Raw genomic sequence first — 24,678 nt, 5'->3', positions numbered from 1 at the left:
CAATGTTAGAGGGCACCTTCTCAGGAGGACTGAATCTTTACTGAGCTAGCCAGTAGATACAATGAACTGAATTTCAAATTGTCTGTCTTCTATCTAGGCTCATCTGGGAATCAAATACAGGCTATCCTGGCATAGATGTTCCTAAAAAAGCCTAATTTGCTACACGTAGCTCAGACAGCATCAAACTCCATTAACAGATGGTAGTGCAGACAAGGTGAGAGAAAAACAGCAAACGAGACAGAGAACTGGATTCTCTAGGCTGATGTTAGGATGCTCATTTTGGACAGGTGAAACTGAAGATTCTGGTCTCTATATAACTGGGAGCAATCACTAGATTAAAGCAAAACCAGATACAATTAGGAAGCAGATCCCCACTATTTCCCCTTTCCAGAGGGATTCCCTGGCCACTCTTGAGCCGATAAAGTGCTCACACAATTTAAGAGACGCATCTAGCCACAGCTCTGAATTACCTAAAGTCTATCAGGCAGGAAAACGTTTCTGACGCTGTGAAACCCCACTGTCTCATATTCCATGTTGGCTGTCAAGAGGCCCATCTAAGAGGCTCACCCATGCACTGAACAGGGAACACAGTGCTCAGTCACTTCAAAACACTTCTTCAGTTCCCCTTCTTCATTACTGGCCCAAGTGGTGAACTTTTCAAACGCAAGGCCTTTTCAAACCATGCTTGCCTGTACCTTCTTCCATTGAAAAATGCTTTTATGGTTATGAATCTGAAAGAATTTCTGCCAAAACAGACATTTTGCTTGCTCACATTGGTGCAAGCACAACCAAGGTTTTAAAGTCCATCAGGCCTCTTAACCTAGAGATCACAGTTATAGGGTTTTTGATATTTTAAGTTGGGAGGTTTGTTTTAAGATTAGATATTTCTATATGTGTGTTTACCATGAGGAGGGAAGGGTTGGCTCAGAGTGGCAAACTAAGCAGCCAGACATGGAAGTTTATCAGGATTTCGGTGTGTAATGCTCTAGAGCCAGTTTAATGCAGTGAAGAACTAATTTCAATCTCAGCTTATATCTAAGGATCCAAAGTTAAGCACTAAGCTAATTTTCTCTAGTATTACAGGTGCTAGAAGGAAAGCAAAAATACGAGATTCTAGCTTCCTTCTACTTCAAAAATGAAAAGATGACGCAGCTCAAACCTTCCCCAGGTACACTCCAAAAACGTATCTTTTCATTGCTGCTCCAAACTTTAAGAACTACATCTCCTTGTCGCACTGAATGAGCACAACCCTCAATTTATTTCCGTACTCACATGGGCAAGTTTGGATTTTTCTGAATCCACGGATGTAGAATATTTCCAAGAACGGGGAATAAGGCTTTTGAAAATTTGGATCCGAATAAAAAAAAAAGCTTCCTGATCCTAAAACGAACATTTACTTAGTTTTAGTTTTTGCTAGAAACATGTTTGAGCTTTCCCCAGTGCCAAACATTGGCGCTTTCCCAAATGCCAAGGAGGGGACTAGGCTGTTTATGCCCGCCGCGCTAAGAACAAGGTCAATGCCATCAAATCCGTGAGCGATGTGATTTTGCGCAGCCTGCTCACATATTAAAATTAAAAAAAAGAAAAAAGAAAAAACAACAAAAACCGCCAAGTGTTTGCTTGCAGCTGAGCCGATGCTTGTGGGGCAGAGCTAAGGCAGCTGTGGGCCGCGCGGACCGGCCGCCGGCAAGGCAAGGCGTGCCGTGCCGTGCCGTGCCGTGCCGTGCCGTGCCGAGCCGAGCCGAGCCGTGCCGAGCCGTGCCCCGCTCTGCCCGCCCGCGCCGCACCGCACCGCCCACGCCCGCCCCGGCCCACTCGTACGTTTCGGCGCGGGGCGGGGGGGGGCGAAGCCCTGGGCCAGGCCCCGGGGCGGGCCCTCGCCGGCCCCCTCATGCTCCTGAGCCGGAGCGGCGGCGCGGGCAGTGGCGGCAGCGGCGCGTCCGCCCTGTCTCCGTACTTACAGGAGAGAAGCGGGAGCTACCCGCGGCGCCCACCCGCCCGCAGGGCCGGCGCGGCCGCCACCATCTTTGTTGCAGGCAAGCGGGCTTCGCCGGAAGCGGCCGCGGCTCGCGGCGCCGCCGCCGAGGGAGGCCCCCTCCCCCCCGGCAGCCGCCGCCGCCGCCGCCGCCATGTTTGATGTGGGCAGCGCTGCGCGGGGCGTCCGTTAAGTCAGTTAGTCCGTCCGTTGGTCGGGCAGGGAAGGGGGAGGGCGACGCCGCGGCCTGTGCTCGCGGCGGCGGTTGGTGTATTATTTATTTATTTATTTATTTATTTATGAAATGCGAGGTGCGCCGAGGGGCCTTTCAGCAGGAGCCGTTTCCCTCGGGGGCTTGGCTTTTGTTTTCCGGATGGGTGCAGAATTACGAGACCCTAAAATCGGCTACACGTGCTGCTCTACTGTCCCTTTTTCCCTAAGGGGGAAAAAAAAAAAAAAAAAAAAAAAAAGGCGTTCCTGTATAATGATAGCAAGTTAGAGACTTTGGCACTGCCAAATCACCACTACGCCAAGGCTGATTTGAGGCTTCAAGAGAGAGAGGAGAAAAAAAAAAGTAGAAATTGGAACTAGCAAAAAGAAAAAACAAATAGGACTTTTAATATTCTGAAGACCAGCTCTACATGAGCTTCAGCTGTTCTAAGCAATTGTGTGCTGCACAGTGACAACGTTTCTCAGGTGCTGTGGCCCCATCGCACGCAGGCAGCAAAATGCTTGCAGGATTGGGCCCTGCTGCTGGTATTAACAGTGGGGGTAAAATGAGGGCTCAGGCTCCCGTGCTAACAGCTCAGTATTACTTCACATACAAAGGGGCCGTGATGAGAAGGTATTTCCATGAGGCAGCCTCACTTCCAGGAGTTAATACCTCAAATATCTACTATTCTCCTACCATCCTGACATTCTTTAGAAAGTGGAAGAGTTGTATCTAAAGTAAGATCAAACTTACAAAAATTGAGTTTTCATGACATTAGTAACAGGTGATCTCATTAGTCAGTATGGATACTGGTTCCTGTTTGCAAGTGTATGCTGAGCTAAACCTCATTCAGATACTGGTATCTCAAATGTACAGCAATACTGTATTGAATACTGTGTTTTGTTTCATTATTTTCATCTGAACAGCCTAAAAATGAAACTTTCATATCTGAAAAACATTGAGTTCAGTAAGATCCGGCTTGTTTCCACCATATTCAATGTGCTATGCACAATTTAGGGTGTTCTCATTGTTTTTTTCCTTGTGTTATTGAATATGAAAACATCACTTTCAATAGCTCATTTTATATGAATATTTGAAACCAAAGTACTATAGAAGAGAGAAGACTGATTCATAGCTCTATTGCAATGACTCAGTGTCATTTCCTATCACGTATCATTGTAGAACTTTTTTCCATTGTAGGGTAGGTGTCATGTGTCACAGGGGTTTCAGTGATGTCAGCTCTTCCCTTTAGTGTCTGGGGACGGCAATAGCGATGAAGGAAAGAAAGATCGTGCAGAGCTGGAAAGTGCTACCTTGAAGCAGCAGGCAGCCGCAGTGAGCTGTGTCTGGTCAACTTGCTAATGCCTGCCCTTTGGAAAACCAGAAAAGGTGGCTGCTGCAGCTGCTGCTAGAAATGTTGCCACCATGTGAATCCTCTTTGTACATTCAATTTGGACTACTCATACAGATTTAAGTATACTTGAAGTTATTTATGGAAACCTTTACATGCCCTTGTTAGATTCTGTACCCAGCAAATACTTGCCATGGGAAAATATAACTGAAAGTATTACTGGTAGAGCTAATATGATACATTTGTCCAGTATTATATTTACCTTCAGGATTTTGCATAAGGAGATGCATTTAGTGACATTCAGAGAATTTGTATCCTCTCTGATTTTTCTGTGGTTGACAACAAAGTTGAGAATTTATGTGGACACAGAATGTGAGTCACAGTCTAAAAGGCAAAGTTTAATGTACATTAGATCTAAGAAATGTTTAAAGAAATTATATGTATCTTATTGTGTGGACAGTACCTGCAGAAATGCTATCTATTAGGCAATTTTTAAAAAATGTTTTAGTTTAATTGACCATACCCGTTTATTTAGGTTTATTTCCAGATAAGTAATTTGATGCAAGGGATTTAAATTGGTTTTAGGTAATTGATAAATAATATCTCATTCCAACATATCCAGTAAACCAAGGTAAATATTTTTTGCTTCGGGCACATGTTGGTCTTCTAGGAACACAGACATAAAAATTTTTAATGCCACTATTGGTTGTTTCAAAATGATGCATTAACATAATATTTACTATAACATAAATAAGATACACTGGAAACCACATAGTAAGTCATCATCAGCAATTCTAACCAAAAAGAAGTGTGCTGTTTCTGTAACCAAAGTAAAACTGAGGTGTTTTTAAATTTTTGTATCTTCTGGAAAGTTTGTAATACTGGCTGTGAGAAAGTGCAACATTTGTAAGCAATGCAGAGTGACACCAGGAAGCGGAGGACACTACAAACCATCTATGTGATCGTTCTTTTGCACAGAATGCACAGCTCCTGAAAGTTTCCATTCTTAACTTTTTTTATTTCTTATTTCCAATTTATTTTCTCTCTCTCTTTTTTTTTTTTTTCCAGATATGGTCACAATCTAAGGAACTGTGTTATATCTAGAACTGGAGTGACCCAACTTGGAGATTTACAATATCACATCATTATGATCCTGACAGCTGCACTTAATTGCAGATAATGTACCTACATTTTAAAATAGAAAATAAATACAAGAAGTTGCATCACTTGCATTTACTGTATCTTTTTGCCAGATCGGGCAGTTATGGTTATTTGTTTTATATGGTCCAAGGAGATCTTAGAAAGTTAAGAACATATGGGTATGTACTGAGAAGCTCTAGTTCCCACTGAAGTAAGTGATTACAGTCTTGCTATCTTAAATATAGCCAGCATTTAATCGTGTCTTTGTTTACAGTCTAAACAGAGACATCATGCAAAGAAGTAAAGTGGTAAAAAGAAAATAGATAAGCTTAGGAAGGATGAGGATAACAGCAGAGGTTTAAGTTTGAATAAAGGGAGAATCTGATGGTTCCTTTTAATATAAATTGACTGATGGAAACTGTAAATGCACTACTAGTGTTTCATCTTTAGCAGTACAAATCAGCTGTTGACTCTGCTCTGAGTTTACACTGCAGCTACAGAATAAGGATGCGCACAGGTGATGCCTTACATCCAAAGAGTAAAACCCTTAAACGCTTCATTTCAGTTCTGTTTGGGTTCAGCTCTGACTAAAGTTGTTCCAGTTCAGTTTGGTCCAAGTTCAACAAAACTTCAAAAGAACAGTTCAGTTCCGTTCCAGTTTTAGGAAAAAAAATATTTTAGCCAGTTTGTGTTCAGCTCGACTCCCCACTAAATGTGCTCAAATCTGAAAGCTAACCTTAGCTAAACATTAGAACAGTATTTCCCAAACTTTTCAGATCAATGGACCACTGTTCACCCTGCACATTTATCAGAGGCTGGCTACAGTGCTATTGTCAGACTTCTAAGTTAAAATCATATTCAGTGTGGTTCTGTGGATTGGGGGATCACCAGTAGTCATCAGGCCACAGTTTTGTGAACTGCTGAATTCAGGGTGACGAGTCCAAGGCTATGGGAACCAAGCTAAGCAGCATCTCTTCTGAAAGTGCTAGTCTCTTCTACATGTGGGTTATTACAGATCAGAATGCCAGATTTTTCAATTAACCATACACTTAAAAAAAAAACAATTAAAAGTCCTGAATCTTTTTAGAAACACTGCACAAGTATAATAAGATTTTTTAAAAGCTCTCAAGAGCTTTTAAATTAAAAAAAAATAGAGCTCATTAGCTCTATGCTAATTGGAGTCAAGCTTTATGCTAGCATGTACATATTTTCTTTGTTTTCTATGTACTAATTTGTTTCTGCTGATAACAAGAGCCAAAATTTGTTTTTTAAAACTTGTGCAAACAGATTTAATCTATTAGGACTATGCTGTTTTCAATTGTCTGTAGGATAGCATTCCAACTTTAAGGACAAAAGAAAAGAAATATGAGCCTCTAGATTTGTTTATTAAAAACACATCTAATTGGTTAAATCTCTCACAAAACCTCTGAAATGAAGATGGAAGAAAGGAACATATATTATATGGTTGCCTGTCATTTTTAGAAAGAAGAGCACAGAAAACATTCCTGAACGTGATGTATCTCAAAAAGACCATTAAAATGCAAGTCAGTGTGGCTGAAACTCAGTGGCCTGAGGACCAGATGAGGGGCTTGCAAGCCACTGCCGTCCACCTCCTTCATATGCAGCCATGCCTTCCCTTCGTCTTCCTCCTCACCCTCATCCCAGCACACGGCCCTCGGTGTGCGGGGCCCTCCCAGGTGCTGCCAGCCCTCTCTCCTGAGCCTGTCACTGACGGTCAGGCTGATGATTGCCAAGAGGGGACACTTTCAGTGTGGGGTGGCTGCCTAGTTTGCAGACCCAGCTGCGCTGGATCCCGGACTCCTCACCTTCCCGACAGCAGCTGGACTCCGGCTGGGGAGGGGGCTGGCATGGTCCAGGCTGCATCTGCAACCAAAAAGCGATTCCTCGTCGCCTTGGGAAAAGATGACAGGCAGGACTGAAGTGTGCCACTGCCTGAGGTCAGCCCCTGAGCTGCCGATTAGATTACTTTGGTAGTTCAAAACTTTCTGTTTATATAGATAGTAAAAGCTTTAAATTAAACACAGTTCAAAGAGAGCAATGGATATAAAATGTAAGTAACGCTTGTCATGAAATTTCTTAAAGCTATTATTTTATTAAAGGCACATCCATCATGTAGGTAAAATATAGTACAGAATGTTTCAAAATACATATTAAAGTGTGACATTTGAAATGACTGTGTAGTACTATACACTTACGTTTGTTTTCATAATAAAAGTAACTATTTATTAGCAGTACTGGAATGAATTAATTCTTAATGCTGCTTACTTTGATACAGATAATCTCTAGCCAAAAATTATATGTACAATGGTTCTAAGAAAAGAAGCAGGCATTAGATGTAGGTGGCTTGCTCATTCCAGATGGCATGCTGAAATGGCATGCTCATTCCAGAAAAAAAAAATGAATCTCTGCATGAATTGTAATAAGAAAACCTGCAATGAATATTTGCAAAATGTAACTCCGTATTTCTCTGACAAGGAATTTTTACTCCATTCTCTTTAAATATATGAATTAATGTAATTCTCCATTTTTTCTTAATTTTCTTATATGTGAAACACAGAAGTGTAATTGAAAGATGTTTTTAGTAGGCAGGTGAAATACTGAAAGCCTCTAAATTTTTATTCCAGATTTATAAAAATGTTTCAAGAATATAAAGCAACTGTCTTGCTGTTGTGAGAACAAAGAAAATCCTCAAATTAACCTGGAAAACAAGCATTGACAAATAAATAAAAGGAATTTAAGAATCAAATCTGAAACCTCACAAAACCAACTTATTTTGTTTGTTCATATGTTTACAGCATATGAACAGATTGTCTAGTATTTTAGGTAAAGATTGGAATGTTTTAGATAAAGATTGGGAGGTAAAGAGGAGAGTAAGTACTACTATTTGTCATCTATTTCTTTCTTCAGAAATCTGTTCTAATCTGCTATTCTAAATCTTCCTGAGAAACTTCTATTTCTGTTCTTATATGCAGTACATATATTTCTAAAAGCTCTTACTTTCAGGTTAAACTTTTAAGGAGCTAGTGATGATTCACAGGAAGTTTTTGCAGGTAGCCTATTAAGGGATTTGCCACTCTCTATACTTCTTCCTTATGCCCCGATTTCAAACAGAAAAAAAACCTTTGATTAAAAATTCACCCAGTCTATTTTGTCCTCTTTCAAAGTGAAACCTCTATCTGCTCATGGTTACCACGGGCAAGTTAAGCAGCCTGACGCAGGCACAACATCTTCCAACAGGAGGCTTAGACAGATGACCTTCCAGAAAACAGTTACCTTCTTGCAGTCTGCCTGCCTTGCAGGCAACGCGTGTCTGCAGGGCTTCAGCTAATTTTCTCACGAAGGAGCTGTGATGCCACTTCTACTGCAATGTCGTTACATAAGAATCTCGGTTTCCCGACTCATTTTCCTCTCTCTACCTAGTGGTGCAGGCTAAAAACATCAAACCCTATTGATGTTGATTTTTTAGGAAGTGACTTTTCGCTTTACCCTGATGCCCTCTGAACGTGAAGTCTGCCGCCCACGCTACGCGTATGCAAACTGCAGCCAGTACAGGCTCAGTCCCATAGGATATTGTTCTTCCTAAGAGGGAATGAGGCAGCTAAAAATTCCATAAACAACAACCACACGAGTATTGGTCCACAACTTAGTCCTCACTAAAGACTGTCAACAAGCAACAAGTTAGGTAAAAAAAAAGGAAAGTGCATGAGATGTGTTATTTAAGTGTCCTGAGCAACCCCTCAAATTCAGAGATTCCCACTGAGAAAAGCTGAGTGTGGGTACAAAACATTCAGCTGAACAGATCCTATTTCAGGGCTGAAACCTAGAGAGAGACAATTCAGTTTTAACACAGCATCATTAAAAGTGATTTTACAGCATTCAAATATCAAGCTTACAATTGTTTTTCACACAGTCCTTATTATCAAGCCTGGTCCAAAGCCTAAGAAATAATAACTTCAATAAACTCCATGAAGAATATGCACGGGATTTTGGATCTTTTCCACGTTTAATTTACCTCTGCATTTACTACTTGTTAACTGACAGTACACCAAATTACAATCCTCAGCTATGAAGTGTCAATTATGTAACAGTTTGACCGAAAACAAGAGGATTCGTTTACATAAACCCTACCTGCCAATAAAAGAAAAATTAAAGCAGGCACATTGAATTTTGAGATTTTTTTTTTACGTATCTTGTCCTGTGCAACACTCAGCACTCGATAATTGATTAATATTACCTATTTGAACTTTTTCTTACAAAATGCCAGCTTTTTTTTTCATGCTAACATAAATAGCTTTGGCTCTACAGTTTTTCCTCCTTAATGTCATAGAATGCAATGATTTTATTTCAGTGTTTCAGTTCCTGCAGTGTTAATGGCTCTGATCCTGGGGGGAAAAAAAGCAAGGGCAATTCTTTTATTTTTTTATTTTTTTAATAGGATTTAAGCAGAATAAGATCCACAGTTTATCAAGGAAATCAAATACCATAATTACAGTAATACATTATTACATTTCTGTGGACTCTTTCTCTAAGGAATGGGCTATTTCAAAGCCCTACAGATAAATTAATTGCTCTCACCCTTGGAGAGGCTGCGACTACAACACATTGGCTTTGCTCTGAGCTTTTTTTCCCCCTTGAAATTCAATCATCAATCAGACTTTGTTTTATATGTGGTTTTAAATTGGGTGTTGATATCAGATACTCCCCCATGACTTTTAAGGTCTACTAATATACCTTTCACCATATTAATGTCTGCTGTGATTTAACTGTGCTTTTTCTAGGCATGATGCTTAGTCGTCTGCATGCATCTTGCGAGAAATGGCATCTCTCTTAGAAGCTGACATTTCTGTGATCTTTTCCTGCTGTTTCTGTGAAAATAAAACCAGCCTGTTCTCAGACTCCAAAAGCTAGACAGATAATTCCCTCCTCGACAAGCAGAGTCGTTTTTCACCTGTTTTCCTGGTTGCTATGCTTTACCTCATTTGTAGCAATCCCCCTGTCTAATAAAACAGATAGTGGCCAGCAATGTTTGGCACAGATGGACATCACAGCACCTGATAACAAAAACTTTGGCTTCCAGTTTCTTTGACTGATTGTCAGCCCACAGCAGAAATTACCCAGTTTGAGCAATACCATGGCAAACTGCCATGTTGTAGTAAAATAAACTCATGTCGTGGTGATTTGAGGTAATGTGTTGGTGGAACAGTGTTTCCAGGCTTTTTCAGTCATACTAAAGGCTTAGTAATAATGCTGGCAACTGCTGAAGTTGACACTAATACAAAAGTTGTTTTCAAGAGCTAGACTGAGATACCAAAGCAGCTTGTCATCCCCACTTCCCCGTCTGTACTGTACTAACTAGCTCGTGTCTTTTAAGTAGTTTCTAGTTATTCTGTTTGGAAACTGAGAAAGCGTTTACTTGTACAAGTTCCCTTTATTTCTGTTGTTTTTCAAAAAAAAAAAAAAAAAGAAAAAAAAAGAAAAAAGAAAAGAAAAGAAAAGAAACTTCCCTCCCACAGAAAGGTTTCTTATGATTATTAAGAATGAGTAATATAAATTTAAGAATCCCTCAAGCCATTATTTCCTCTGGTAGTCAAGATGATACTTAGATTTATTTTCCTGATAGCAAAATCTACAATGGGCTTTTTCATTTTAAATGACTGTTAGACACGACACCCACATCTAAAGCTATCTCTTCCCATTTCCATCATACGTGTTTTGGGTCAAGAGGAATGCAGTGAGAGAACGCAACTTACTTTCTGCTAGAACCTCAGTATACACCCAAAGGAAAAATAAAAATAGGAATTTTGTCAGGAATACTAGAAAAAGACCTCTTGAATAGAACATCTAAGTAAATAATGGTTTTCTATGATCTTTCCTGAGACAGAGGAGAGGTGGCTAAGATATAGGAATTCATGCAACTGTAGAACACTATCCTTTATATTGTATTTAGGGCTAGGTTTGTTTTTCTTAAGGTGATGAGATGTAATAGGATTCTAAGAGTCTAACGCTCCACAGTCTTTAGCAAGGAGTAAGTAGTAGATCATTTTACATTTTAAAAATAAACAAAAAACAAACCCTATCTTCTAGTGAACCATTTTCCTTCACAGTTATAATTAAGGCTTGTTTATCTAGAATGTGGTTACATAAAATATAATTAGGACAATACTGACAAGATCAGATTAAAAGAGAATTGCTTCTAATGCAATGGGTGCAGCTGCTTGGTTACATTCCCACTCTACCCACCCATGTTGTAGTTGAACCATTTTCTTTCTCTGGTGATAATACCAGCAGCAAGGAAATACTCAGACAACTAAAATGGAACCATAGATCATGCCTCTGCTAGGTTTATTGCTCAACTTTGTGAATTCACTAACTCTGTTTTTATCATCCACCTTGCAATTTTTTGTTTTGTTTTTCAAGCATCACCTGTTAGGATTGTAGAAATCTCAGCTTTCCTTTAATTAAAATGAGGAAGTTTCCAGCCACTAAATTTCCAGAGATAAGCTGGAAAATGTGAATCCTCGGAACTCAAAAATGAAAAACCAAATCAACGCTCATCAAAAAAAAAAAAAAAAAAAAAAAAAAAAAAAAAAAAGACTTATCATGATTTTTGGTACCTTGACTCACAGTTATGGTACACTTGAGACCAGCTGCACTGAGCAGTATGTGCCAGCAGTTCAAGATGACATATATCAATTAGAAGTTATTTTTGGAATCTAAAGAGCCAGTGATGTAAAGGCTCATGCTTTGAACAAGCCACAGCAGCATCCACAAGTCAAAAAAGCACTGTATCACTTTTTAAAATGTTTGGACAATGTGATCATGCCCTAAAATTCACAGGCTCTACACCCAAGATTATCACATGATTGTTGTCTTATCCCTTGTGCTATCCTGGACTTTTTATTCTGGAACAATTCATTTCTCTGTGCTGCCTGAGAGTGAAGCAGAGCTTGCAGCAAGCTGTAGTAAGATTTTGTTTTACCAGTGTAATGCATCAACTCCAGGGCTGGCATCCTAACAGAGACAAGAACTATGCTCTCATACAAAGAGGACTAGTTCCCCCTCCAGTCTGTTCAAAATATTGTTCGTTGCTTCATAGCTACAGACCCTCCATGTTCCTCCACGGTAGCTAACACGAAGGACAAGTCGGCACGCCGAATGCTCCCTGCCGTGACTCTGCACTGTGGTAGCTGCTCTCGATCAGCTATGCCATTTGCCCCTTCCACCCCACGAGCACTCCTTGTCTTTTGTCTGCCATTTCCCCTTGTGCTTTGGAAAGCAGTAAATATCTAATAAAAATCCCATGAGCTAACTGCCCTGTATCTCTCCTCAGAGCACGGCTCTGCTGGGCGGTGGATGCTGCCTTTGCCTGCCTACGGCGAGCAGTCAGCGAAGAGCCGTCTCTCCGTTCTTACGTGCAAGACACGAGTGTCTCACTGCACGCCAAAGCAGTCTTCTCAGTTTGTTTCCTACGCCATTAAGTATTCCTGATTTTAATATCTTTTGGCCAGGTGCTACCCTTAAGGGAACTTTTTAATATAACGTGTTCACCACTGAGACCCCAAGCATATCATGGCTAATGAAAGTTAGGCATCTCCTTAGCAAAGGTGACAGTCTTTGCTAAAAAATGCCCAGTAACATGAGGTTAACATAGCAGTGGGTTAATGTGTTTGCTTACTGCAGCAGAAGCTATTCGGTATCGTAGCTATCTCCTCTCAAGGTAGCGCTAGACAAAAACTGTAAGAAAATAAATTCGGGAGAATGAAAGCATTCCCAGGAATACAGTTCTCTCCCTGGCACCGTTCACAGGCAAAGTTCCTCAGCTCCTGGGTAGAAGTTCCTAGCGAGACAGATGACAAGCACAGAAAAATCATGTGATTATGACACATACCTGGAATACAAGAGCTCTTCTGGGACGGGAGTCAGAGGGTGCTCACCACAAAATAGGAAAAACTTCCAACAGTCTACTACATTTGGCAGGGCATGGAAAATAATTTTACATAACAAAAGCTTTTACTCTGTTTTTCAGGAGAAAACTTTCCCTCCAACCCATCTCAATATTAAAGCTTGCATTGAAAGCGGGGGAAGAAAGTTGAAGCTGGGAGGAAGAGGGACAAAATCCACCTTTCCCACAGAGGGAACAACAAGGTACCAGCTACTTGCCACATCAAGGGACTAATCCCCTCTGCCTCGAATTCTTGGTGCTTTCCCTGTCTCAGCAGCAGAGCTACTCCTTTCTGCCAGCGTGTTTATGACAGAACTGAATGCATAACACTAAAAGTTTAGATGCAACAAAATAAGCTGCTCATTGCCTCAGAGCTTACGAGAAGCAACACAGCATCGCGACAGTAGTACAGAGTAGTTAAGGAAAACAAGAAGATTATTTTATGTTGTTTCTACTTCAACCTGGGCAGGGCTACATCACAGCAAGTCTTGACAACCCTCCTTGTTCAAACACAGGTCTATTTGCTTTAATTAAGGTACGCTACAGAAAGAGTTAAAACGATGAAATTGTTGACTGAGAATGAATCTATGCCCTACTTTCCTGCTTTACTACTCTCATGTTATTCTTATCCTGGATTTTTCTTCTATTAAATACTTTTCATTTAGACTTAGGAGTGGGTACATGCGGGTCTTAGTCCCATCTTCCCTCTTGGAGAACTGCAGTAATACAAAAAATGATGTTCTGTGCTAACACTTAACACCGGGAATTCAGCAGGAACTGCTGAATTTAGTCGTTTAGGAGCTCTAAGCCACAAATCTGAATATAATCCCACCATACCTTGAGTAAAGCCAAAGTACAGGGAATTTATTACTGATGATATGTGTACATTTATTTGAGTATTCGTTAGGAAAGAATATAAGTTCATAGGATCACTGTTTCCTGAACAGTAGCAAATCTATACATACAAAGATTGAGATATTTGTGCAATTTGGTTTACTTTATTGAGTAATAATCTGATAGCTACAATGGTGAATTAGAAAAAAACCCAAACAATCTCAAAAAAAAGCCAAAAAAACCCCAAAAACCCAAATCCAGACTTCCCCATATTTTGGGAAACAAGCTGAAGAAAATTTTCTACACTGTAGAAGACAGCTGTAACTGCTGATATCCATGTTTTGACATTGGAACAGAGCAACTGCAAGTCTGCAGCAGAGTCTGAAAGCCTCAACTAAAAGAGGCTTAATAGTAATAACATGGATATATCACCACTGGGAAGATGTTAACATGTTAACAAAGATTCTAGGATACCAATCTGGTATAAGCAGCAACATATACTGGGTTCCTATGAAAGATAAGGGATTTCGCCTTAAAACCAATTTTTAGAGAACTTTGAAAAACAATGTTTTAAATTGATTACTTACAATATTCCTTTGCTTGCAGAAAAGCATGAGGATTACAGTTCAATAAAAAGTGAATAGATGATCATTTTTTGGACTGGATTTGATTAGTTGCATAACTTTGGCAAAATTATCACAGTGTGATCCAGTTAAGTTTTCAAGATTACACGAACACCAGCACCAAATGAATATTGGAATCAGACAACTGAGATACTTAAGCACTCTGATACATCTTCGACCACTCTGCAGTCTCTTTCCCTCCCACCGCTTCAGCTAGCATTTGATAGTTAGCGCAGTGTTTGATGCCATTGACAAAGCAACACAATCTGGACAGATTCCTGGCTTCTCTCTCCTCGCAAGATAGCATGCCACCTTGTCGAACCCCTGAAGATGCAAGCTGGGATTACTCTACATAAAGCCTTCCTTTGTGGCATCTGAAATAAAAACCTTTCCCCCAGAACTGCCACTGTTTTGATAGTGAATTCCATGCCGAGTTGTATAACTGGTTACTCAGTTCTTTGGCTGATTTTAAGAACTGCATTCAAAAGTTACTCTACATTAGAGGCATTTAGAAAAGATATTTATACCTGGTATTGGTACTCTTTCAAGTACTCTTTTAGTCTTGTTGGTAATGGCAGTTCCCAGATCTGATTTGTACATTTGTTTATAGTTATTCTACAGCGATGTTGCAGAGATGGAGCTGACGTATAGAGAGGTTTGTTCAAGTACAGATGAACTGTTCCATTTGAAGGTGTTTCGGTTCTGTCCTTGCACATAAGCACATAGTACTCAATCAAATGCACAACGCTGTTGAACTGCTTAAGTCTAGATCTGACACAAGTGATAGAGTCCAGCCTGAACTTGCCATCCTCATATTCGATACGCAGATTGGTCGGTCCTGCTGATGTTTTTACTGAAATAGTCAATAGATATTCTGAATGTGAACTATCTCTAACCAAGAAAGTCCCTTCAGGGGCATCCTGTAATCTCTCTTTGGCTTCAGCAACACTCATGTTGCCCCAGTACCATCCTGTTAAAAGAGGAGAGAAAGAGGAGTTTAATTCATTGTTGTCTCTTTGCTTGTTTAAAAATCTCTTCTTTGCCTCGCGTATTTCCTTTGCTGTTTGAAAGCGAAGGTCCTGCAGACCTTGTAAAAGCGGGATCGGTTAAACTAAGTTGCTTCGCCCTTCCCGAGCGGCCGCAGGTCCCCGCGCGCCCCGGCCCGCCGCTCCCGCCGCCGCCGCGCCCGGGCTCGCTCGCCAGCAGCACCACGAACGCGGCGCGCCGGGAAGGGGGGGAGGAAAAAGGAGAGAAAAATAAGCTTTCAGCGACTCTTCCGGCGACCCTAGGCTGGGTTTATTCACATTCGCCTTGTCTAGGAGTGGAAAGCAAAGTACAAGCGACCGGGCTGGGCAGGAGCGCTCCGTCCGCCCCGCAGCGGCGGGGACGCGCCCGCCGCCGCCGCCAGGTGCGCGCCCGCCGCCGCCGCGGGATGCGCTGCCGCCGCCGCCGCCCGCGGGGCCGGCCCGGCCCTGCCGCCCGCCCGGCGCTGCCGGGCGCCCGCCGGGCCGCGGCGCTGCCGGCCGGGCCGCGCTTTCGCTTCGGCGACCGCAGCCCGCGGGAAGGGCCGCGCCGCCGTCGCCGCTCCGCGGGCGCAGGCGGCACCGCGGCGGGGCGGCAGCGGCGCGGTGCGGCGGGACGCGCAGCTCGATGGGCGGCTGCCCCGGGGGCTCCTCCTGCCGCCGCCGCCTTACCTGCCCGCCGCAGCTCCTCCATGGCCGCGGACAAGCGCGCCGCCTCCCGCGACTCCTCCGCCGCCGGCGGGCGCCCCCAGCGCGCCCCGGCGCCCCGCGCGCTCTCCAGGGAGGCGGCGGAGCGCAGGGTCATGGGGGGCGGCGGGGGCTCCGCTGCCGCCGCTCCGCGCCGCTCCGCTCCGCGCCGCTCCGCTCAGCGCCGCGCCGCGGGCATGGCCCGGCCCGGGCGCCGCCTGCGGAGCAGAGGGAGAGCGCGGTTAGCGGCGCTGCCGGCGCGGCCCGTGCGCTTCTGGCGCTCCCGCGTAGCGACTCGCCAGCATCCAGAGGAGGGACCCGCGGCGAGGGATCACCCCCCGGCCGGGCGGGGGAGGGACCTCTCCGCCCCCAGCCCGCCGCCCAGCCTGCCCCCGGCTCCCCTCCGCCGCCCGCGGCGCGGGGCCGGCTCCGCGGCGGGGGCGAGAGCCGCCGAGGCCGAGGCCGCGGGCGAGGCGGGGAGCCGGGACAGCCGGCGCCAGGAGAGCGGGGCGAGCGAAGGTACCGGCGGGCGGGGGCGAGCGGGGAGCGGTCACGGCGCGGCGGCGGGTCACGGCCGGGAAAGCCGTACCCGGAGCGAGGGGGCCCGGCGCGCCGCGGGCCGGGGCGCTCCGCGCATGCAGCGCGAGTGCGCGGTGCGCTCAGGGGCAGGGCGGGAAATGCTCTTTTCCCCTGCCGTTAAATTCTGATATTGAGATAAATAAATAAATAAAATATTTCCACTCGGCTGCAGCGAACGGGAGAGGCAAAAAGCGCATCTTCCCCTGCCGTTGCCGTGCCCGGCCGGGCGGGCCCGCGGGGCTCCCGCTGGGAGCCGGGCAGAGCGCTGCCTGCCCCGTGCCCGCCGGGAGCACCAGCCGCCGCGCTGGCGGTTGTTCCGCGGTGGCTCCCTCTCACCAGAAGTCCCGCGGCGGAGCGGAGAAACTTTCCCAATTTAAGCGTCGCTGGGAAGGCGCTGCGCTCCTCCGGCGAGCTCCTACCGCCGCGCACACGCGCGCCTTTAAACGCCGGCCGCGCCCCGCCCCGCTCTGCCCCGCAGCACCGCCCGCCGCCGCCCGGGGGCCTCCCGGCCGCAGGTGCCTCTCGCCGGCGCGGTTGCGGGCCTGGGGCGCCCCCGCGGCCGGCACCAACCTGCCGGCGGCTGCGAGCGGCGCGGTGGCGGCGCTCACGGGGCTCGGCGGGGCGCTGCTGCCGCCGCCTGCAGGCGGGGCGGCCGGGCCGGGCCGGGCCGGGCCGGGCCGGGCGGCGTGGCCGGGGCCGCGGGAGCCCGCCGGGCGCTGCGGCGGCGCTGCCGGGGCTCGGCGCGGTGCTGCCCGCCGGCTCCGCGCCCGTGGGGGCCGTGAGAGCGGGGCGGAGAAGCGGGGGGGGGGGGGAGCCGCAGGCGAACGCGCAGGGGCCGGCGGAGCCCACTCGGCGCCCCCGCACCGGCGCGGCCCTGCGGGACGGGGCGGCTCGCGCCCGCGGGGGAGCAGCGGGCTCGCGTCCCCTTTCCCGCAGGCAGGAGCGAGCGGCTCGCTCCCGCGGCGAGGGCATCCCCCCCCCCCCCAGCACCTCCCGGGATGGCTAAATACAAAGGCTGCTTTCCAGGAACTTTCCAGGAACCGCATCATGTGACAGGCGCAGCTCCGCCGCCTGCGCCGCTTTCAAGGGGAGCCGGAGCCGCGCGCGGCCCCGTGTGCAAGCGCCCCTCTCCCCGCCGCCTCTCCCCGCCGCGGCCGCGGCCCCGGCCGCAGCCCGCCGCCGCGCCCCCGCTCCCCTCCCCCGCCTCCGCCGCCTCCCCAACGGCGCCGCCACCCCGCCGCCCTTGCCCTGCGGCGGTGGCCGAGTCCGCCGCTGCGCTCGGCGCGGAGCCGCCCCGGAGGCGGACGCGCCGCTAGCGGGTCAGCGGCCCGCGCCCGCTGCCGCGGCCCCTTCCCTTCCCCGCCCCGCCGCCAGGCACAGCCCCGGCCGCGGGCCGCAACGGCCGCGCAACGGCCGCCTGCGCGGGGGGGCGGGCGGGGGCTGCGCCGCGGGGCGCCGGCGCGTGGCACCTCCTGAGGTAACGAGGCGAGCGGCGCTGCCCGGGGGCGGGAAGGGGCCGTCGGGCACCTGAGGGGCGGTGGGGCCGTGGCCGGGGCCGCCCGCGGGACCGGCGGCGCTTCGGGGGACGCTGCCAGGAGCTCGGTGCCAGGGACGGCAGCAGGCGAAGCTTCTTCCTAGGACACCCCACCCCGGCCTCCACCCCCGTCACCCTGCGGCGCTAAATACCTCGTTGCTACCAACAGCCGTTATCCTCGGGAGCCGTTTGTGCGAGCCTCTCCCTCCCTGCATCTATGTGCAGCTTTTAATGCGCCGCAGAGCTGGGCTTTGGTGGAAAAAAAAAAAAGATAAAAAATGAATTTATTATGTTGTTGGGTGCTGCTGCTTTTTGCCGCTGCCGAGGCAGGCTGAAGTGGCACTGATTAAAAGAAAGAAAGGAAGAACAAAAAGAAACAAGGCAAAAGTAGCCGAAAGTAGCCGAATCGGGCTTACCATGCCACTGGCAAAAAGTCAAGATTCGCTTCAAATTAAACGGCAGCATTTAGACGGGGAACAATTTTCGGGCTTGAAAGGAGAAGAAACTAGGAGTGCTCTCTTTTTTTTAATCCCACCCCCACCCCCAAATCAATGTAAAATGATACCAAATCCCGTCTGTAAAAAGCCGGGGGAGGCAAGTCTTTGCTATGAGGGGCACAGAGAAGTGAGCATGCATTCAGTGTCGCAGCCTTTGTCTGCTAGCAGGCAGCCTAGATGGTGAAGTCTAGCAATCGTAATTTCAGTTTTAGCATTATTATGCTTTCTCGAGGGAAGGTCTGTGTATAACGGACACACAAGCTCCCCAGTACATAGAGAAAGTCTCTGGCAGGTCTCCTTGTGCTTTGGTTCATACTTACCAGTAACTCCTGAAATTAAACATTTTTTAAAAAAATCTGACCATGGAGAACTATTCCAAACAGCTCTTGTAATATGCATTATTTATAATTTTAAAACATGATTCCTGAGGATATGGATGAACAGACAGCATTAGAGTTAATAATTCTCTTTTCCTTAAAAGTAATTGTTTTATTTAATTATTAAACAGACTCATTTGAAAAAAAAATTACTTTCTTAAGTGACTTGGTCGGTATGGTTTCATCTATTTGTAATGTCTCACTGCTTTCAGATTTGGTTTGTTCAGTTTATACAAAAAGGTGGTTTTAATCACTGACAACACTGCAGATTCAAAATGGGGTCTGAAAAACAAACATAGTCTTTCTTACTTATATATTGTAAGATGTGATATAAAGCAATATAGATATTGAAAATCATTGTTGTTACTGTTTTCATCTGTGCCATAGCCTCAAATTCAGCCTCCAGTTACTCTTGCGGAATCCACTGTTTTTTTCTTTGCATAGCTATGAAAAGGAGCCCAAATTAACAGTTCTGCTATTGATGATGTGAGATCTTGCATAAAATCTAATCTACGTTTTCAGAGTTGTGCTGGCTTCTCAATATTCAGAAGATTTTTTTTAAAAGGGAATACAAAAGGAATACAAATTTATTTTTTGTAACTAAAATAATTATCTGTAAGTATTTGCAGGCACAAAGCTCTTGATCAGAAATATGTTACTTTGATACAACAGCATTTATATTTAGGACTATTACTTTAAACTTCATTTATTTATCTTAGAGAAATATAATACATCTTACCTGGACCCAAACCTGCTTTTTTTTTTACAGCTTTGCTGTAGTTCTCTTTTTCCTATTTTATTTGTTAATGGCATTTTTATGTGGATAGTATCTCAAGATTTCCTTTGCTTCTACTGTTTATTTGTCACTATAAGTTATAATAAATTGTTTCTAAAACCACAGCTAGCTGCTGTAAAGGCACAGAGAGGAAGACCATGATTTATGTGGTGAATGTGAAACAAGAACAGAAGACTACAATAAATATTTATTACTTAAAATTTCAAATAGTGTTATGAAAAAGGTAGAATAAAAATTAAATAGGCAGTATATCAACAGGATCTTTTCTAAATAGTTTTCCTAATTTTTCCATGAAAATTTAGTATCTTCTAATAATAATACTAAATACTGATAAATTTACAAGAGTAGTGAAATTCAAACTTTAAAACTGCAAATCGATTTTTAAATCACTCTTTTGGCAACTCATAAGAGTGCTTCAGTTCATGGTTACCTCTATCCACTGATTTGACACTTCTATAAGTACTATAGGCTCAGTGGGATAAGTTAATATTTCACTGTTTCTTTCAACAATGTTAGTTAGCTAGTTTTCTCCACTGTCGCTGTGACTCTCTCCCATAGTCTTAGAGGGGAGAAAAATATTTTTTAAGTGTAAGAAAAGGTGATTAAATTAAATTAATTTTAGGATTATGGGCCACATGGTATATTAAACTACTTTAAGCTACTTTTCAGCTTCTTTGGCATTAGGATGTTTAATACATACTTGGTCTGCTCTACGGGTTTTACTGCATAAAAATTGGAAAGAATGGAGCAGGAAAAAGATGTGAAATGGAGAGAGGAGAGAAAAGAAGCAGCACGAAGATCTCAGACTCTGAAAACTTAGCTTTCAGTCATGTAAACAGAATAGAGTTTTAAATTTGCCATGCTCCGAACAGTAATCCTTCTAACCAGAGTCACAGCTATGGAGAGAAAATGAGTTTGTATAAACGGGGATTTTAAATTCAGAATTGCAATTTGAACTAAGATTTTTTTTTTTAATTTTTTTTAATTTTTAGACTATTTATTTCAGGATAGAAATTCTAGGACAAATAATACCTGTAGGTATACAGTTATGAATTTTTCTGAGCCAGTTTTAGAGACATATCATCAGACTGGAGATGAAAGGCATAAAATTCAGATATCTTTGATTTTTTTTCCAGATACTTTCTATTGTGCATGAATGTTTTGGTTTGAGCAATATTTCATCCATATAGTAGATATTTTAAATCAAGAATTGGATTAGTAGTGAGAACATTAAGAGTTCCTGAAGATCACAAGCAGAATAGAGTTGAATTTCTGACTTGTTTTCAAATGTATGTGTTCATAAGAGGGAGGGAGGCTAATAGTGGATTTTTTTTTATTTTAAATTTTCCTTTAGGCAAAAATCCCTTTCATGACCAAGGAAGGAGGCAAAAGCATTTTACAATAGTGTAAATTAATGTAATACAATACAATACAATAGTGTAAATAGTGTAATAGCCTTTCACTAATACAAATATTTTTAATTTGTTCCTGAAAAGTATGCTAAATTTACTGTAAAGCTAGCATACTGATTTATTTATTTATTTATATAACATGACATGAGTGGAGGAGAGAGGTGATGCATTTTTGGCTTAGCTGATTTTGCTAAATTTGCTTTGATTTGCTATAAAGGCATAATCCAGCTACCTGAAAGAATAAAAGGGGCCTTTCCTTGCTCTCTCCATCTTTACTTCTTGAAGGTGCAGCATGGAATATCCAGGTCTCCAGATGCTGAAATACCATTTGATCAGATAAAACCTGCTTTAACTAAAAATAGTGCTTATCAAATATGTGTGCTTATTGAGCATATTTTGACAACTATTTACCTGAACTGAAATAAATAGTATGTAACTACCACAGCTCCTCCTTATTCTGTGATTACAGGAATAAGCAGATAAGATTCTTTGGGCTGAGGAATATGAATTTGTCTGAGGAGTATCAATACAATGCCTTTATCTCATGCAAATTAGAACAAATTAATTGTAGATATACTCCAAGAACAAGATCTGCAATGCAAGCCCTTAGAGACTTTCTCACTCTGTAATCAGGAGGAAGATTGGCTTATTTCACAAAGAGTTCCTAAAACATAATAAATACAGCAGAGAGAAAACAAGTATTTTCATAAATGGGATCATCCTGCTCTTTCCAGCTGCCAGAGGAACAGAATGTTTTGATGAAATAAATTATGATGTATACCAAACAGTTTTTGCTCTTAGCCAGCTGCCACCTTATTTCCTGCCATTTTTATCAATTCAGATATGAATGCTTTCTTTTTCTTAAGAATATACATTTGTTAAAGGCGAATAATCAGAAATTCAGTAAATAATTTCTATGAATCAGGGGTGTTCTAAAAGAAAATCAGCACTTGTATCTTAAAAGCAAACCGTTAGGAGACAGCACTAAATGAGCAGTGTGTGGAAATAATATCCAGATTGTTTTCTTTCAGAAATTGTTAAGAAAAAGAAGGATCATTTCATTTAGTTCAGTGAGTAGGTAGGCAGATAATCACCAGCAAGCTTGAACCTCTGATCGTAGAAAGATGGTATTTAGAGCCTTCTCTCATCTCATGTGGTTTATACTGTTTAAAACTTACAGCAGCATCTAAAGGCCTCAATAGCATTGGGCAAGAGGTTTTCTAGACACACTTAGGATCTTTAATTAAAAACATGTTAAATGTTTTACAGTTTCTCTTGTTGCTTGTTGTATGTTGCATAGTTTCTCTAATTGCTATTTACAATTTAAAGTAAAAACAAATTAATATAAAAATAATTCAGCTATACTTGCTAAGGGAAAGTGGAATGTGGTAACTCAGGGAACTAACTATAAAAAAGAATTTACATAGCACTTTTCACCTTTGATATGTTAGGTTTCTTTATAAACAGTGAGCTGATCTGTTCTATCCCTTTGTTGTTTTGTGAAATAATACTCAATTTCACCCTAAAAGAATTATCTAAATATTACTGAAAGTTACCTGAGGATAATTTGTAAATATACTTACTTTGACAACATTCCCTTTCCTATTATGCTTTCTTTTTATAAATACGATAGTAAAAAAGGACTTCTGGCAGGGACTGTTATGAAAACAGTCATTTTGAACAACTATTAGGAGAATATTTATTGTGAACTTTAGTATTCAAATTATAATAGTATAAGATGCTGTGACTGTAATATTTATTCACCTTGTTTTTTGGCTGAAAAGGTATGTATATTCCTGAGAAAGAGTATATAGATGTATATAGATGTGCATATACACATACACCTATACATGCATACATTCACACACACACTCAGGCATGCACGCACGCACACACACTTCCAAGTTCTGGGTTTTTGGAGAAATATGCATTCTTGTCTTTGTTTTTAGAACAATCCTAGAGATAGCATAGCTGAAAGCACTGTGAAATTTTGCATTCTTATCTTAGATGTTGCCAGAAAAAACAAGTTTTTTATACTTGAGGAGGCTTGAGACGCATTATTGCCGATTGCTAGCCCTGCTTCTCAAAGTAAGAGAAAGGAAGTAATGTCTGTGAAACAAGTTCTTTTCTGACAGACAACATGCAGGCAGCTTTCTTATGCTCTGCCAGTCCGTAAGCAATTCAAGATTATTTGTTGACAAAGAGTCAGGGCTGAAACTAATAGGGAAGAATAAAACAGGTGATACTGTGGCTATCTCCAAAGGAGAGAGTTTTGAGTGCAAAGTAAAGTGAAGGTGATATCAAAGAACAAACTGAGTTATATGCTACTGAATAAATCCTCCTATCAGAATAAGACTGATGTTAAATCACTGTTCTAGTTCTTACATTAAAGATAGTTTAATTCACACAGAACTATTTGGCTTTGAGGATAAATTCCTACAATTAAGTGTTTATGATCACAAGTGCTACCATGGAAAGCAGATGAATTATTTCAGGAGTACTCTAATCACTAAATAGGTTGTTGGACCTTTTCCTGGGCATGAGCCACTTTTAAATTTCAGGCTAAGATGCAGGCTACAATAGACTTCAGCATAAGGCCTGATGTGTTGATGTATTTAGGAGGTTGAATAACAGGATAGTAAGTGTCAGTGTGTTTATATATTTTAAACTTCTTACACTTACTTAAGGATATGCAGCCCATTGTACATATATATGATGCATACATCAAATATGTTTTTCAAAATAGTGCATAAAGTATTAGTGCCAAGTAATGAATTTAACTTGCCCCTTGTGAACTGACTTATTTTGGCTTAAGATAGACATGGCTACTTTCCTTGCTTCATTATAAAGAGAGGCTGGACATGAAGTATCATACTCCCAAATCTGAAGAGATTCTACAAAAACAGTGCTGGCTGCCAACTACCTCTTTTTAGTTATCATGATCAGTGCTTTTCTTTCTTCTTGGGACAGCTGATCAACAGCTTAGGAGAAGCTAAACTGAAATGCAGCCCAGACAGAGCAGCGTTGTGGGGACTCAGCAGAGGATGTAAGCACAGAGCTGCTCTTCCTGGTTCAGAAAGCACATTGGTCTAGTTCTCCACTTCTTGGCTCAGCCTGCCCATTCCCAGGATTGCTTATGCATCCTGTAAACAGTTTTAACAGATATGTGGAAGATAAAACTCGGATCGCAAAACAGTAGTAGAGAAAATTGGATGGATTACATGAAGCAGTTGCTTTCTCCCCTCACCCTGTGCCTGAACCAGGGATGACAAATTAACTCATGAAGCTGCTGCTCCTAAACAACTTCAGCTTTCAGTTTGATGCATAAAGATCAACCCCAGTTTCAGTGATGGGCTCAAAACTGCAGTTGTTCAGGAGCAGCTTCCTGAGCTGTTCAGTTGTGAGGTGGCACCTTCTGTTACAGGCTGGGGTGAATGGTTGGGGATGAGAGTAGAAACTTCTTTAGCCATCTGATTTTAATCCCTCGCCATATGTGACTTGAAGTCCTTAGATGCCCTCTACTGCCATATACCAGAATTAACAGATGGCTCTCTTCATGTTTGCTGGTGGGGTTTGTTATTATCTCGCTGTTTTTGTAAATGAATGGGGGAGGGGAAATAATATGCAGAGTTGTTATAAATTATGCAAAGTTTTTTATAATGTGGGCTAGACTTCTG

The 24,678-nt window shown here is 43.5% G+C and overlaps 2 protein-coding genes and 1 long non-coding RNA gene across 5 annotated transcripts in view; 1 reads left to right on the top strand and 2 right to left on the bottom strand.

The window, feature by feature from the left end:
- CRADD (CASP2 and RIPK1 domain containing adaptor with death domain) overlaps window positions 1–2,035 on the bottom strand; it is an 82,553-nt gene extending 80,518 nt beyond the window's left edge. The window contains exons 1-2 of one of the 2 annotated variants that reach the window (XM_062585290.1): window positions 1,962–2,025; window positions 1,273–1,380 (exon numbers count right to left, since the gene is read on the bottom strand). The gene's annotated coding sequence lies outside the window, so the exon portion shown is untranslated. Of the gene's footprint in view, window positions 1–1,272; window positions 1,381–1,961 lie in introns of both variants that reach the window. The other variant, XM_062585300.1, reaches the window with a different exon arrangement.
- Window positions 2,036–2,080: 45 nt separating this feature from the next.
- On the top strand, window positions 2,081–4,769 carry LOC134145627 (uncharacterized). Of its 2 annotated transcripts, none has more exons than XR_009959659.1 (2): window positions 2,081–2,168; window positions 4,606–4,769. It is a non-coding gene; the product is annotated as an uncharacterized LOC134145627 (long non-coding RNA). The 2 variants fall into 2 exon arrangements; XR_009959660.1 differs by having other exon boundaries at window positions 2,084–2,172.
- Window positions 4,770–13,674: 8,905 nt separating this feature from the next.
- SOCS2 (suppressor of cytokine signaling 2) lies at window positions 13,675–15,924 on the bottom strand. Its single transcript, XM_062585251.1, has 2 exons — window positions 15,792–15,924; window positions 13,675–15,067 (listed from the first exon to the last, which is right to left on the bottom strand). The coding sequence occupies exons 1-2, from the start codon at window positions 15,922–15,924 to the stop codon at window positions 14,619–14,621; spliced, it is 582 nt and encodes a 193-aa protein (XP_062441235.1). The 3' UTR covers window positions 13,675–14,618.
- Between the last annotated feature and the right edge of the window lie 8,754 nt (window positions 15,925–24,678).

Source organism: Rhea pennata, chromosome 1 (genome assembly GCF_028389875.1).
Source record: "Rhea pennata isolate bPtePen1 chromosome 1, bPtePen1.pri, whole genome shotgun sequence".
Classification (NCBI taxonomy): domain Eukaryota; kingdom Metazoa; phylum Chordata; class Aves; order Rheiformes; family Rheidae; genus Rhea; species Rhea pennata.
Note: the sequence above shows the minus strand (reverse complement) of the source record. Positions and strands in the feature narration are given on the sequence as shown.

What these genes read in the sequence shown, in the direction of transcription:
- SOCS2 (XM_062585251.1), bottom strand. Translation starts at nt 15,924, where the DNA reads ATGACCCTGCGCTCCGCCGCCTCCCTGGAGAGCGCGCGGGGCGCCGGG. An exon ending in GGAGGAGCTGCGGCGGGCAG is followed by an intron (nt 15,068 to 15,791) that starts GTAAGGCGGCGG and finishes CTCTTTTAACAG; the next exon opens with GATGGTACTGGGGCAACATG.